The sequence below is a fragment of the Stegostoma tigrinum genome, chromosome 23, assembly GCF_030684315.1.
Source record: "Stegostoma tigrinum isolate sSteTig4 chromosome 23, sSteTig4.hap1, whole genome shotgun sequence".
Lineage (NCBI taxonomy): Eukaryota > Metazoa > Chordata > Chondrichthyes > Orectolobiformes > Stegostomatidae > Stegostoma > Stegostoma tigrinum.
The window spans coordinates 54,372,296-54,389,278 of NC_081376.1; the positions used below are offsets into that span (position 1 = coordinate 54,372,296).

At 47.1% G+C, this 16,983-nt stretch overlaps 1 protein-coding gene across 2 annotated transcripts in view; it reads right to left on the minus strand.

The window, feature by feature from the left end:
- Positions 1-16,983, minus strand: part of clec19a (C-type lectin domain containing 19A) — a 117,323-nt gene that overhangs the window by 70,529 nt on the left and 29,811 nt on the right. For both annotated transcript variants that reach the window (XM_059654200.1, XM_048551676.1), the window contains exon 2: positions 11,344-11,521. In XM_059654200.1, the coding sequence (XP_059510183.1) occupies positions 11,344-11,521 (178 nt within the window). The remainder of the gene's footprint in view (positions 1-11,343; positions 11,522-16,983) is intronic.

The following is a 16,983-nucleotide window of genomic DNA, read 5'->3' on the forward strand; positions in this document are numbered from 1 at the left end:
CTACGCCCCTCATGGTTTTATACATCGCAATTAGGTCACCCTCATTCTCTGATGTTCCATGGAATAAAGCCCTATCCTGGCCAACCTCTCCCTATAATTCAAGCCACCAGTCCTGGCAATATCCTCATAAATCTTCTTTGCACATTTTCCCATTTATTTATGTCTTTCCTATAACAGAGTGACCAAAACTGTCCACAATACTCCGAGTGCGGCCTCACCAATGACTGATGCAACTGTAACATAACGTCCTAACTCCTATGCTCAATGCCCTGACCAGTGAAGGCCAGCACACTAAATGCTGCCTTCACCACCCTGGCCACCTGTGACCCCACTTTCAATGAACTATGTACTTGTACTCCTAGGTCCCTCTGTTCCACACCACTGCTCAGTACCTTAACAATAAATGTTAAAGTCCTACATTAGTTTGACTTTGCAAAGTGCAAAACCTCACACTTATCACACGTATTGAATTATATTTGCCCAATCCTCAGGTCACTTCCCTGTTTGATCAAGATCTCTCTAATTTTTGATAACCTTCCATACCATCAAAAATATCTCCTAACATTGTATCATCCACAGGCTTACTAATCATGTCTTGTCCATTCACATAGAACGCAATCATAGAATCGCTACAGTGTGGAAATAGGTTCTTTGGCTCAACAAGTCCTCACCGACACTCAAAGCATCTCACCCAAACCCATGCCCTATAACCCACCTAACCTACACATCCCTGAACACCATCATGGCCAATCCATCCTAACCTGCACATCTTTAGACTGTGGGAGGAAACCCACGTAGACACAAGGAAAATGTGCAAATTCCACACAGACAGTTACCCGAGGCTGGAATCGAACCCAGGTCCCTGGTGCTGCGAGGGCTAACCGCTGAGCCACTGTGCAGCCCTCACATCCCAATCATTTATGTAAATAACAAATAACAAAGGTCCCAGCACCGACCCTTGTGGCATGCCACTAGCCACAGGCCTCCAGTCCAAGAAACAGTCCCTCAACCTTTCCTCATAGGACCTGTCCTCCAGTCCAGGCAGCATCCTGGTAAATCTCCTCTGCACCCTCTCTAAAGCTTCCACATCTTTCCTGTAATGGGGTGACCAGAACTGAACACAATATTCCAAGTGTGGTCTCACCAGGGTTTTATAGAGCTGCAGCATAACCTCACGGCTCTTAAACTCTATTCCCCTTGCAATGAAAGCCAACACACCATATGCCTTCTTTACAACGCCGTCAACTTGGGTAGCAACTTTGAAGGATCTATGGATGTGGACTCCAAGATCCCTCTGTTCCTCCACACTGCCGAGATTCCTGCCATTAACCCTGTATTGTGCATTCAAATTCGACCTTCCAAAATGAATCATTTCACACTTTTCTGGGTTGAATTCCATCTGCCACTTCTTTATCCAGCTGTGCATCCTGTCAATGTCCTGTTGCAACCTACAACAGCCCTCCACTCTGCCCACAACTCCACCAACTTCATGTCATCAGCAAACTTACTAACCCACCCTTCACTTCCTCATCCAAGTCATTTATAAAGATCACAAAGAGCAGCGGCCCAGGACAGATCCCTGCGGAACACGACTGGTCACCGAACTTCAGGCTGAATACTTTCGATCTACTGCCACCCTCTGTCTTCTATTGGACAGCCAATTCTGTATCCAGACAGCCAAATTTCCATGAATCCCATGCCTCCTTACTTTCTGAATGAGCTTATCGTGTGGTGCCTTATCAAATGCCTTCCTAAAATCCATATACACCACATCCACTGCTCTACTTTCATTGATGTGTTTGTCACATCTTCAAAGAATTCAGTAGGGCTTGTGAGGCTTGAGCTGTCCCTCTCAAAGACATGTTGATTATTTCTAATCAAACTGCACTTTTCCAAATAATCATAAATACTATCTCTCAGAATCCTATCCAATAATTTACGCACCACAGAAGTAAGACTGACTCATCTGTAATTCCCAAGATTATCCTTATTCCCTTTCTTGAACAAGGGAATAACATTTGCCACCCTCCAAACATCTGGTACTACTCCAGTGGACAGCGAGGATGCAAAGGTCATCGCCAAAGGGGCAGCAATCTCATCCCGTAGCAACCTTGGGTATGTCCCAGATAACAAAGTGTGGAGCTGGATGAACACAGCAGGCCAAGCTGCATCTCAGGAGCACAAAAGCTGACGTTTTGGGCCTCTCTGATGAAGGGTCTAGGCCTGAAACGTCAGCTTTTGTGCTCCTGAGATGCTGCTTGGCCTGCTGTGTTCATCCAGCTCCACACTTTGTTATCTTGGATTCTCCAGCATCTGCAGTTCCCATTATCACTGATACAATCTTGGGTATATCCCATCTGGCCTGGGAGACTTACCTATCCTCATGTTTTTCAAAATTTCTAGCACATCCTCCTTCCGAGCAACAACCTGTTCGAGTATATCTGCCTGTTTCATGCTGTCCTCACAAACATCAAGGTCCCTCTCATGGGTGAATACTGAAGCAAAGTATTCATTAAGTACCTCCCCTACCTTCTCTGACTCTGTGTACAAGTTCCCTCCACTGTCCCTGATTGGCCCTACCCTCACTCTGGCCATCCTCTTGCATCTCACATAAGTATAGAACATTTTGGGGTTTTCCTTAATCCTACCCACCAAGGCTTTTTCATATCCCTTCTAGCTTCTCCACTTTAATGCACTTTAAAGCTGCAAACACCTCCTCTCTAGGTGGTGTATACGATCCAAGCCATCCCCAGTTGTTTCCCTTATTTCCTTAGCATCATGATTCTCTCCTCGGCAAACACTGAAGACAAATATTCATTAAGATCTCCCCCATCTCCTGTGGCTCCACACTTAGGCGGCCATGCTGCTCTTTAAGGGGACCTATTCTCTCCCTAGCCATGCTTTTACTCTTAATATAGCTACAGGCCCTCTTGGGATTATCTTTAACCTTACATTCCAGATCCATCTCATACCCTCTTTTTGCTCTTCTGATTTCCCTCTTAAGTGTGCTCCGACACTTTTTATAGTCACCTAGGGATTCACTTTGAGCCTGATAGCTTAAACTTGTTCTTCTTTCCTGATCACAGCCTCAACATCCCTCATCAGCCAGGATCCCTAAACCTGCCAGCTTTTCCCTTCACCCTCACAGGGCCACACTGTCCCTGGACTTGTGATATCACACTTTTAAAAGCCTCCCATTTGCCAGTCGCTCCTTTTCCTTCAAACAGATTCATCTAATCAACCTCTGGTAGGTCCTGCCTAATGGCTCCAAAATTGGCCCTGCTGCAGCTCAACACCTGAACCTGGGTGCCTATCCTACCTTTTTCCATAACCATGTTAAAACTAAGAGAGTTCTGGTCACTTGACCCAAAGTGCTCTCCGACTGACATTTCAGTCACTTGCCCGACCTTGTTTCCTACAGGTATCTGCAATCTCTCTACACATCTGCTCCTCTAGTACCCACTGGCTATTTGCGGATCTATAATACAGTCCCAACAGAGTGACCATCTCCTTCAAATTTCTAAGTTCTAACCATATGGCCTCATTTGATGACCCCTTAAGAATATCCTCACTAAGTGCTGTTGTTATGTCTTTCCCCATCAAAAGGGCAGCCCCCCCGTTCCCTGCTTACCTGTACTTCTGAGATGCCTGTTGCTTCTGTATCCTGAAACATGGAGCGGCCAGTCCTGCCCTTCCCTCAGCCTTGGTTCTGGGGTCATTTTCAGCACAACATTATGGGCCAAAGGGTCCATTCCTGGATGTGAGTTTGCTCGCTGAGCTGGAAGGTTAGTTTTCAGACGTTTAGTCACCATTCTAGGTAACATTATCAGTGAGCCTCCGACGTAGCGCTGGTGTTATGTCCCGCTTTCTATTTATCTGATTAGGTTTCCTTGGGTTGGTGATGCCATTTCCTGCATTGGTGCTGTCATTTCCTGTTCTTTTTCTCAGGGGATGGTAGATTGGCTCCAAATCAATGTGTTTGTTGATGGAGTTCCGGTTGGAATGCCATGTTTCTAGGAATTCTTGTGCATGTCTCTGTTTGGCTTGTCCTAGGGTGGATGTGTTGTCCCAATCAAAGTGGTATCCTTCCTCATCTGTATGTAAGGATACTAGTGATAGTGGGTCATGTCGTTTTGTGGCTAGTTGATGTTCATGTATCCTGGTGGCTAGCTTCCTGCCAGTTTGTCCAATGTAGTGTTTGTCACAGTTCTTGCAAGGTATTTTGTAGATGACGTTCGTTTTATTTGTTGTCTGTATAGGGTCTTTTAAGTTCATTAGCTGCTGTTTTAGTGTGTTGGTGGGTTTGTGGGCTACCCTGATGCCAAGAGGTCCGAGTAGTCTGGCTGTCATTTCCGAGATGTCTTTGATGTAGGGGAGAGTGGTTATGGTTTCTGAGCCTGTTTTGTCTGTTTGTTTGGGTTTGTTGCTGAGAAATCGGCGGACTGTGTTCAGAGGGTACCCATTCTTTTTGAATACACTGTATAGGTGATTTTCCTCTGCTCTGCGTAGTTCCTCTGTGCTGCAGTGTGTGGTGGCTCGTTGGAATAATGTTCTAATGCAGCTTCGTTTGTGGGTGTTGGAATGGTTGCTCCTGTAGTTCAATATTTGGTCCGTATGTGTTGTTTTTCTGTAGACGCTGGTTTGAAGTTCCCCACTGGCTGTTTGCTCTACTGAGACATCTAGGAATGGCAGTTTGCTGTTGTTTTCCTCCTCTTTTGTGAATGTTATGCCAGTAAGGGTATTATTGATGGTCTTGAAGGTTTCCTCTAATTTGTTTTGTTTAGTGATGACAAAGGTGTCATCCACATAGCGGACCCAAAGTTTGGGTTGGATGATTGGCAGAGCTGTTTGTTCGAGTCTCTGCATCGTCAGAGGCTCACTGATAATGTTACCTAGAATGGTGATGAAACATCTGAAAACTAACCTTCCAACTCAGCGAGCAAACTCACATCCAGAACCTCAACCTGAGCTACAAATCTTCTCAAAACTCGCTAGGTCCATTCCTGTGCTGCACAGTTTTATGTTCTATGTTCTGTGTTCCAAGGTCACTCCCTCAGTCTCTGATGCTCCAGGGAAAATAGCCCCAGCCTATCCAGCCTCTCCCTGTAGCTCCAACCCTCCAGTTCCGGCAACATCCTTGTAAATCTTTTCTGCACCCTATCAAGTTTGACAACATCCTTCATTTAGAAGGGAGACCAGAACTGTACATAGTACAGCAATAGTGGCTTAACCAATGTCCTGTACAGCCACAACATGACCTCCAAATCCTATAATCAATGTTCTGATGAAGGAAAGCATGCTAAATGTCTTCTTCACTATCTTGTTTACCTGTGACTCTACTTTCAACGAACTATGTACCTGCATCCCTCGTTCTCTTCATTTAGCAACACTCCCCAGGGTCCTAAAATTCACCGTATAAATCCTGCCTTGATGTACCTTTCCAAAATGCCACACCTCACATTTATCTGAATTAAATTCCATCTACCGCTTCTCGGCCCATTGACCCATCTGATCACGGTCCTGTTGTACTCTGAGATAATAATCTTCACAGTCCGCCACACCACCAATTTCCGTCAGACAAACGGCCACAGCATTCCAGCTCTGAGGAAAGATAACCAGACCTGAAGTATTGACACAGATTTTTCCTCACACATGCTGCCACATGTATTGAGCTTTGCCTGGAATTTCTGGTTGTGTTCCTGATTTTCAGCATCTGCCACTCTTTCCGTTTTTATATGGCCACAGCAGTGGGTCAGCGACGGTGTCATCAAATCAACAAGAGAAACCTTTTTAAACGCTTCTTAAATTATAATTGAGAACAGTTTTAATTGATCTTGAGGTCAAATTGTGAAACCTGAGCAGAGAATTCACAGGGTTACTGATAATTAGCAGGAGAGTAACTAATGCGTAATGTTTGTAATGTCAGATGCAATGACACACTGAGTTGGAGATGTCAGCTGAGACAGTCCAGCTGCTGGAACACTCCTGTTTCGAATGTGGGTGAGTGCAGGCGTGTCTGCTGACTTGGCACCTCTGTGCATTCCTGTGGAGCAGACCTCATCCCTCAGGTCAAGTCTCTATTGCAATGCCCAAGCACCCATTTGCATTACTTTAGTAAGTTTCAAACCTTCAGGAAAACAACAAAGATTAATCAATCCAAGCTGTTCCAGCACAGCTACAACATTGGCACTGACCCAACAATGTGGAACGCTGCTCAACAACGTTCCGGCCAGGAAAAGCAGGACAAATCCAACGTGGCCAATTACCTCCCCATCAGTCGACTCTCAATGATCAGAAGTGATAGGAAGGGATGTTAAGCCTCTTCAGCAGAAGGCAATCTAATCACCATTCCTTGACAATCAGCAGTATTACTGTCACTACCAACATCCTGGGGTTTACTGAATAAAAACTGAAAGAACCGCAGATGCTGTAAATCAGGAACAAAAACAGAACCTACTGGAAAATCTCAGCAGGTCTGGCAGCATCTGTGAAGGAAAAGCAGAATTAGCATTTCAGTTCGGTGTCTCTTCCTCAGAACAGGAAGGGTTCTGGGTTCTGAGAAAGGGTCACTGGAACCGAGAGGTTAACTCTGTTTTTTCCTTCACAGATTCTGCTAAACCTGCTGAGCTTTTCCAGCAATTTCGTTTTTGTTCCTGGGGGCTTACTATTGACCAGAAACTCAACTGGACTCACCACATAAACACAGTGTCTACAAGAGCAGCTCAGAAGCTGGGAATATTGTGGCAAGTAACTGACCTCCTGATGCCCCAAATCCTGTCCCACTATCTACACAGCACAAGTCAGGAGTGTGATGGAAATCTCCCCACTTGCCTGGATGTGTGCAGCCCCAACAACACTCAAGAAGCTTGACACCATCCAGGACAAAGCAGCAGCTTGATTGGAACCCCATCCACAAACATCCCACTCCCTCCAGCACCGATACTCAGTAGCAGCAGTGTGTACTATCTACAAGATACTCTGCAGAAATTCACCAAAGATCCTCAGGCAGCACCTTCCAAACTGACAGCCACCCCCATCTAAAAGGAGAAAGACAGCAGAGACATGGGAACACCTCCTTCTGCAAGTTCCCCTTCAAGCCACTCACCATCCTGACTTGGAAATATGTCACTGTTCCTTCAGTGTCACTGGGTCAAATTCCTGGAGATCAGAATATTGTAGCTCTTCCTGATGATCTATGCAAGCTGCCAGACCTGTTCTCAACCTATCACATTTAGTGTGTGCACAGACAGCAGAGAACAAAGAACAGTACGTTACAGGAACAGGCCTATACCAGCACATGGTGCCTTTCTTAACTAAAAACCTTTTGCCTCCTTGTGGTCTGTGTCCCTCTGTTCCCTGTCTATTCACGTACTTGAAAAATGCTTCTTAAATGCTTCTTTTATACTTGCATCCATCACCTCTTCTGGCAGATCATTCCAGGCACTTACCATCCGCTGTGTAAAAAAACCTGCCTCTCACATCTCCTTTAAACTTACTTCCTTTACCTTCTACCTATGTCCCCTAGTAACTGACGTTTTTACCCTGAGAAAAAGATTCCAACTATCATGTCACCTCTCAGCCTCTGACACTCAAGTGAAAACAAACTGAGTGTGTCCAGTCTCTCCTCATAGCTAATACCCTCCAAACCAGGCAACATCCTTTCCGAAACCTCCACTTCCTTCTGGTGGACTGGTGATCAGAACAGCACACCGTATTCCAATAATGACCAAACTAAAATTCTATACAGCTACAACATCACTTGCCAATTTTTATGCTCAATGCCCCAGCTAAGGAAAGCAAACATGCCAAGCAACTTCTTGACTACCTTATCTATTTGTGTTGCTGTGTTCAGGGAACTGTGGGCCTGTACCCCTAGATTCTTAAGCACAGCACGGTGGCTCAATGATAGCATTGTTGCCTCACAGGTTCAATACCAGCCTCGGGTGACTGTGTAGAGTTTGCACCTTCCTCCTGTGTCTGCGTGGGTTTCCTCCTGGAGTCACAAAGATGTGCAGGTTAGGTGGATTTGCTACACTAAATTGTCTGTGGTATCCAGGAATGAGAGATAATGGGAACTGCAGATGCTGGAGAATCCAAGATAACAAAGTGTAAAGCTGGATGAACACAGCAGGCCATCCCCATCCCCCTCTCTGATGAAGGGTCTAGGCCCAAAACGTCAGCTTTTGTGCTCCTAAGATGCTGCTTGGCCTGCTGTGTTCACCCAGCTTCACACTTTGTTATCCAGGGATGTGTAGGTTAGATGGATTAGGGAATTTGCCCATAGATAGGAATGTAGGGTGACAGAGATTGGGTGGGATGCTCTTTAGAGGGTTGGTGTAGACTTGATGGGGCAAAAGGCCTGTTTCCGCACTGTAGGCATTCTATGTATATACCCCTTCTGTATGTTCGTGTGTCTAAGGATTTGAGATTTACTGTAGAGTGTCACCATTAAACCATGTAGGCATCTGTATGGTCAGTGGAGCCGAGAGAAGTGGTTGGTGCAGGATTGAGCTGGTTAACTTTGTAAAGCAGCATATCTTCTGACTACCCGTTCTACCCCTCAGTACAATAATCCTGGGCTGATTCCCTATGAAGGGGAGAGTATTTACTTTGACCCTCCCATTAGGGACACATTGTTGGACATTCCTGTCCTGTAGTTTCCAGCAAAAGCAATAGGATTGCGAGAGGGTGTAGAAATGCTGTCCTATTGGGAAATCAGTAACATCAGAACCCAGCCCTGAAGTTACCAATGCTGTTTGGGAAAGAGGTTCCCCTCCAACACTGTTCATTGAGAAACATCAACGTAAAGTCAGAACTCTCCAATCCAACTGAATTTATCTCATGGGCTTTAACTTTGAGTTTAAAGGTCACCTCTGATCATTCCAGATGGTTCTGACAAATGTTTATTTTTTTTCTGTAGAGGATCTTAATAGTATCAAAACAGTAGAGTATCAGCATCAGAGGCCATGTCCACAATTTGCCTGCTGTGTTTGGACAAACTGAGGATGATGTGAGTTTTTCAGTTTAGTTTCTGTCATTAATATTTATTGGAGGGAACCCTCTGTATAAAAGCCACACATTGGTTCACTGGAATTATCTTCTGTTTCCACTTTAGATGGCAATATTTTATCCTTCATTTGCATGCTGTGTATCTGACACAGCACAAACTGATCTCTCGTTCCCTTAACATTGAAACGTAACCCCAAACAACACTGGGAATTGCGGATCCGTGCTCAACCGACAAATATTTATAATCTGTATTAATGACTTGTATAAGGGAAGTCAATGCACTCTCACAAAGTCTGCATTGGGAAGGCAAGAGGTGAGGATGACACAAAGAATCTGCAGAAGGTCTAAGGCAAGTTAAAGCAAGTGGCAGCTCGAATATGATGAGGGATAATGAGATCTGATGAAGGGTCTAGGCCCGAAACGTCAGCTTTTGTGCTCCTGAGATGCTGCTTGGCCTGCTGTGTTCATCCAGCTCCACACTTTGTTATCTTGGACTCTCCAGTATCTGCAGTTCCCATTACCAATGATGTGGGATAATGTCAGGTTATACACTTTCATGGGAAGAATAGTGGAGATACATGTTATTTAAATGGAGACAGACTGCAGAAAGCTCCCAAACAGAGGGATTTGGGAATCATCATCCATGAATGACAAAAAGCTAGCCTTTCAAGTTCACTGGATAATATGGAACACAAATAGCATGTTGGCCTTTATTGCTAGAGGAATGCAGGATAAAAGCAGGGAGGTTTGCTTTTAAAACCATACAAAGCACTAATTAGATCATAGAAAGCATGAACAATTTTGGGTCCCTTATCTGAGGAGAGTCATACTGGTATTTGAGGCAGTCCAGAGAAAGTTCACCAGACTGATCCTAGGTATGGAGGGACTGTCTTATGAGGCGAGGTTGAGTAGATTGGGTCTGTACTTGTATAAATATCAAAGACTGACAGGTGACCTTATTGAAACTTGCAGGATTCTTAGGGGTTTTGACAGATTAGAACATAGAACATAGAAAAGTACAGCACAGTACAGGCCCTTCGGCCCACAATGTTGTGCCGTGGAATAATCCTAATCCAAACATAAAATGACCTAAACTACATTCCCCTCAATTCACTGCTGTCCATGTGCATGTCCAGGTTAGTTGTGGAAAAGTTGTTCCCCTTGTGGGAGAGTCCAGGGCCAGAGAGAATTAACTTAGAGTTAAGGGATCACCCATTTAGGACAGATCTGGGGATGAATTTCTTCTCTCCAAGGTTAGTGAAAGGATGGAATTCTTTACCACAGAGAGCTGTCGAGGCTGGGTCATTCAGTATAGTCAAGACCGAGGCACATATTTTCAATCAATAAGGGAATCGAGGGTTGTGTGGAAAAGTGAGGAAGGTGGGGTCGAGGATTATCATATCAGCCATGATATTATTGAATAGCAGAGCAGACTCGACGGGCTGAATGGCCTACTTCTGCTGTTACACCTTATGATAAGGGTAGGTTATTGTAACCATTCCACTCACATTAGGTAATGCCCAGTATCAAACATTTAGAGAAAATTCAGAGTCCAAAGCTAAAGAATGAGAAACTCATGAGATGAGAATTTGACTATTTTTTACAAGTCGAATGGTCTGGTATCAATTAACCTAGTGTCTTTGTTAACTTTTGATAATGCTTTTGAACTAAACTAAATTGGTTGACAACACAGAACTACATTAAAATTATCCTGATTTAGAAATATATCCCTGTTCCTTCACTGTCACTGGGTCAAAATCCTGGAATTGCCTCCCTGAGGGCATTGGGGATCAACTCACAACAGACAAACTGCAGCGGTTCAAGAAGGCAGCTCTCCACCACCTTCTCAAGGGCAGGTAGGGACAGGCAACAAATGCTGGGCCCATACAGCGACGCCCACATTTCCTGAATGAATTCAATGAATGACTAAAAGTGCAGATCAAGTTGGTTGTATAAAGATTTACAAACTTGATTATCCTGTGAACATTTCTATATTCAACCTCAAATTGATACAAAATAAAAACCGAAAGAACTGTGGATGCTGTACATCAGGGTCAAAAACAAAGCTGCCCGAAACGTCAGCTTTTGTGCTCCTGAGATGCTGCTGGGCCTGCTGTGTTCATCCAGCCTCACATTTCATTATTATGCTGGTGAAGCTCAACAGGTCTGGCAGTTCTGAGGAAGGGTTACCATATGTTAACTCTGTTTATCTCCTTCTCAAAAGCTGCCAGATTTGCTGAGCTTCTCTTGCAACTTTGTTTTCACTCAGATTTATACATTTTAGTTGAAATATTTATCAGTAGTTAACTCAGGAAATGGCCAGGTTATCATTACCTGTGGATTGATGCTAGTTTGGCTGATCTGAATCCATTTGAAAATTCCGCACAGTAAAGATCAGCTTCAGCCCAACTCTTGGTCTCAGGAAAAAAACGGAAACAAAATCCATTGAATTCAGTCCAGAAGAGAGGACAGGAATAAGCAGGGATGGCTCCAGTGAGGCGCAGAGGCAATTCTGTAATAATGTAAATGAAAATTCATCATCAATAACTGAGTGCCAGCAATACAACTTCATTTATGGCTGCTGTGTTTTGACTGGGCATTTGCCATACCTGTAGGGGAAACAGCTCAAACACTATGACTGAGCTATTGAAATAGTACGACTGGTGGCAATCATTATAAATCGATTAATGATTAAAATCAAAAAAAGATGGATTTTCAGTTTGGAATGGGAAACCTGAGCAGTGACTCATCCTCCTAACTGTCTTTTCATGAATGAGTGATAATGGGAACTGCAGATGCTGGAGAATCCAAGATAATAAAATGTGAGGCTGGATGAACACAGCAGGCCAAGCAGCATCTCAGGAGCACAAAAGCTGACGTTTCGGGCCTAGACCCTTCATCAGAGAGGGAGATGGGGAGAGGGAACTGGAATAAATAGGGAGAGGGGGGAGGTGGACCGAAGATGGAGAGAAAACAAGATAGGTAGAGAGGAGAGTATACGTGGGGAGGTAGGGAGGGGATAGGTCAGTCTAGGGAAGACGTGCAGGTCAAGGAGGCGGGATGAGGTTAGTAGGTAGGAAATGGAGGTGCGGCTTGAGGTGGGAGGAAGGGATGGGTGAGAGGAAGAACAGGTTAGGGAAGCGGAGACAGGCTGGGCTGGTTTTGGGATGCAGTGGGGGGAGGGGACGAGCTGGGCTGGTTTTGGGATGCAGTGGGCGAAGCGGAGATTTTGAAGCTTGTGAAGTCCACATTGATACCATTGGGCTGCAGGGTTCCCAAGTGGAATATGAGTTGCTGATCCTGCAACCTTCGGGTGGCATCATTGTGGCACTGCAGGAGGCCCAGGATGGACATGTCGTCGAAGGAATGGGAGGGGGAGTTGAAATGGTTCGTGTCTGGGAGGTGCAGTTGTTTATTGCGAACCGAGCAGAGGTGTTCTGCAAAGCGGTCCCCAAGCCTCCGCTTGGTTTCCCCAATGTAGAGGAAGCCACACCGGGTACAATGGATACAATATACCACGTTGGCAGATGTGCAGGTGAACCTCTGTTTGATATGGAAGGTCATCCTGGGGCCTGGGATAGGGGTGAGGGAGGAGGTGTGGGGGCAAGTGTAGCACTTCCTGTGGTTGCAGGGGACGGTGCCAGGTGTGGTGGGGTTGGAGGGGAGTGTGGAGCGGACAAGGGAGTCACAGAGAGAGTGGTCTCTCCGGAAGGCAGACAGGGGTGGGGATGGAAAAATGTCTTCAGTGGTGGGGTCGGATTGTAGATGACGGAAGTGTCGGAGGATGATGTGTTGTATCCGGAGGTTGGTGGAGTGGTATGTCAGAACGAGGGGGATCCTTTGAGGGCGGTTGTGTTGGGGGCGGGGTGTGAGGGATGTGTTGTGGGAAATGCGGGAGACGTGGTCAAGGGCGTTCTCGACCACTGCAGGGGGAAAGTTGCAGTCCTGGAAGAATGTGGACATCTGGGATGTGCGGGAGTGGATTGCCTCATCCTGGGAGCAGATGCGGCAGAGGCGGAGGAATTGGGAATAGTGGGTGGAATTTTTGCAGGAGTGTGGGTGGGAGGAGGTGTATTCCAGGTAGCTGTGGGAGTCAGTGGGCTTGAAATGGACATTAACGTATAAAGAGACAGGCATAGTTTGGGCCCATGCGGGTGCCCATGGCCACCCCCTTTGTCTGTAGAAAGTGGGAGGAATCGAAAGAGAAGTTTTTGAGGGTGAGGACGAGTTCAGCTAGGCGGATGAGGGTGTCGGTGGAGTGGGATTGGTCGGGCCTGCGGGACAGGAAGAAGCGGAGGGCCTTGACGCCATCCACATGCGGAATACAGGTGTATAGGGACTGGATGTCCATGGTGAAATTGAGGTGTTGGGGGCTGGGGAATTGGAAGTCCTGGAGGAGGTGGAGGGCGTAGGTGGTGTCACGGACGTAGGTGGGGAGTTCCTGGACCAAAGGGGAGAAAATGGAGTCCAGATAGGTGGAGATGAGTTCGTTGGGGCAGGAACAGGCTGAGACAATGGGCCGACCAGGGCAGGAGGTTTGTGGATTTTGGGAAGGAGGTAGAAACGGGCCGTGCGGGGTTGGGGAACAATGAGGTTGGAGGCTGTGGGTGGGAGGTCCCCTGAGGTGATGAGGTCATGGGTGGTGTTGGAGATGATGGTTTGGTGCTCGGGGGTGGGGTCATGATCAAGGGGGCGGTAGGAGGAGGTGTCAGAGAGTTGGCGTTTGGCCTCGGCGATGTAGAGGTCAGTGCGAAGTACTACAACTGTGCCACCCTTGTGTGCGGGTTTGACGGTGAGTTTGGGGTTGGAGCGGAGGGAGCGGAGGGCTGCCCGTTCTGCGGGGGAGAGGTTCGAGTGGGTGAGAGGGGTGGAGAGTTTGAGGTGGTTAATGTCTCGACGGCAGTTGGAGATGAAGAGGTCAAGGGAGGGTAGGAGGCCTGGGAGTGGTGTCCAGGAGGAGGACTTGTGTTGGAGGAGGGTGAAGGGGTCAGTGGAGGGAGGGTTATGCTCCCGGCTAAAGAAGTAAGCGTGGAGGCGAAGGCAGTGGGAAAACTGCTCGATGTCCAAACGTGACTGGTATTCGTTGATGTGTAGGTGGAGGGGGACAAAGGCCAGCCCCTTGCTTAGGACTGACTGTTCGTCCTCAGTCAGTGGGAGGTCTGCGGGGATGGTGAAGATGCGGCAGGGCTCAGTGTGGCTGTCTACTCTGGGGGTGCTGGCTGTGGAGGTTGTGGGCGGGGTTCCGTTGGCATCGGCTGTGGGCGGGGTTCCGTCGGTTAACCAGGTAACCAGCTAGAAACTGATTTCCATTTCAAGCCCACTGACTCCCACAGCTACCTGGAATACACCTCCTCCCACCCACCCTCCTGCAAAAATTCCATCCCCTATTCCCAATTCCCCCGCCTCCGCCGCATCTACTCCCAGGATGAGGCATTCCACTCCCGCACATCCCAGATGCCCACGTTCTTCCAGGACTGCAACTTTCCCCCCGCAGTGGTCGAGAACACCCTTGACCACATCTCCCGCAACACACCCCTCAGACCCTGCCCCCGCCACAACCGTCCAAGAGGATTCCCCTCGTTCTCACATACCACCCCACCAACATCCGGATACAACGCATCATCCTCTGACACTTCCACCATCTACAATCTGACCCCACCACCCAAGACATTTTTCCATCCCCACCCTTGTCTGCTTTCCGGAGAGACCAGTCTCTCCACGACTCCCTTGTTCGCTCCACACTCCCCTCCAACCCAACAACACCCAGTACCTTCCCATGCAACCGCAGGAAATGCTACACTTGCCCCCACACCTCCTCCCTCACCCCCATCACCCCCATTCAACTCTCCCTCCCATTCTTCAGACAACATGTCCATCATGGGCCTCCTGCAGTGCTACAATGATGCCACCCGAAGGTTTGAGGAACAGCAACTCATATTCTGCTTAGGAACCCTGCAGCCCAATGGTATCAACGTGGACCTCGCAAGCTTCAAAATCTCCCCTTCTCCCACTGCATCCCAAAACCAGCCCAGTTCTTCTCCTCCCCCCACTGCATCCCAAAACGAGTCCAACCTGTTTCTGCCTCCCTAACCTGTTCTTCCTCTCACCCATCCCCTCCTCCCACCTCAAGCCGCACCCTCTTTTCCTACCTACTAACCTCATCCTGCCTCCTTGACCTGTCCGTCTTCCCTAGACTGACCTATCCCCTCCCTACCTCCCCACCTATACTCTCTCCACCTATCTTCTTTTCTCTCCATCTTTGGTCCGCCTCCCCCTCTCTCCCTATTTATTCCAGAACCCTCTCCCCATCCCCGTCTCTGATGAAGGGTCTAGGCCCGAAACATCTGCTTTTGTGCTCCTGAGATGCTGCTTGGCCTGCTGTGTTCATCCAGCTTCAATCTTTGTTGTCTTTTCACGAACACTGGAATTAAATCTTTAAGGGTAATGCTTGACTGAACAATGCGAAGTGGCTATGGGTCATTTGTTTTAAGGTTTCCACGGATCACCTTGAAATCACATACACAAAACAATTTGATACTCATGATTCCGCAGTAATAAGCTCTTATTTCATTGAGGCTGGAAAGATGAAAGGCTGGTTTCAATATTGGGAATGGGAGTCTTGAGCTTGGGTCAGAACCTCCAAATATTGTCAATATATTTAACCTGTAATTCCAAAATGTGCTTCTGCAAGGAGAGCTGGTGCAATCAAAAATAGCTGTAAATATTGGGCTTGAGATCGTTATTTCAAGTCGGCACAACATCGAGGGCCAAAGGGCCCTGTACTGTGCTGTAATGTTCTATGTTCTATGTTCTCTGTAAATTAAGTGGCTGGTTGGAAAGAGCGGGGGAGAGAGAGAGAGAGAGAGAGAGAGACTGATAGAATGTAACACATGAAGTATCAAAGAAACTTCAAACAGGCTGGGCTTTGATCTCATGTGATTACAAAGATCATGAGGGGCTGACTGCTCAACAGAAAACCACCCTCTAGGGATTATATCCCGAACTGCAGACTTCTGTTGTGATTTTTTTTCCATGTAAGGGCAGGGTTAAAAACAATTTCAACATTACAGGAGGGAACCAATGGGACTGAACATTGTGTCTGCATTACCTTGGGTTCAGGTGTAAGAGTGCGGTGATGGTCACAGTCACAGGAGAATCCCATAGTTACTCATGTGTGGCAGGTGAAAACCCTCTCTCACTCTGACTGCGAAAATCGGCTAGCTATCAGCTGGATCCGGGAAGAGCTCCCATAGCTTGCTGTGGTTGACCCACTGTGCCCTTAGGGAGGAAATTCCAGGATTGTGACCCAGTGACACTGAAGGAACAGCGATATATTTCCAAGTCAGGATGGTGAGTGGCCATCGCAGGGGGCAGTGTTCCCATCTATCTGCTGCCTTTGTCCTTCTAGATGGAAGTGGTCATGGGTTTGGAAGGTGCTGCCTGAGGATCTCTGGTGAATTTCTGCAGAACATCTTGTAGATAGTACACACTGCTGCTACTGAGCGTCGATGGTGGAGGGAGTAAATGTTTGTGGATGTGATGTCAATCAAGTGGCTGCTTTGTCCTGGATGGTGTCAAGCTTCTTGAGTGTTGTTGGGGCTGCCCCCATCCAGGCAAGTGGGGGTATGGAAATGTAACAAATTGGTGAAGATTTCCCAGGATCTTTTAACACCAGGTTTTTGCCAAGTTCGTCTGAGCTGATGGGAAGCCCATGCTCCCACATGTGGGAGGCCTGAGTTTGTTAAATACCTGGCAGGCAGTTAAATGGCCATCACCGGGTCCTCTGTGGGAGGTAGGGCCCAGAGGGCTGAAGTCCCACCTGCTAAGAGCTGCCGGCCAGTGAGAGACTGGTATTTCTCCATTGCTGTAGCGCCTCTGGGGGTGGTGGGAGACGCTCCCATTGCTCCAGGGACCTCCCTGAGAATTGCTATGGGATCCCTGAATTTGGGTGAACGAAGGGTTTGTTTGATTGAG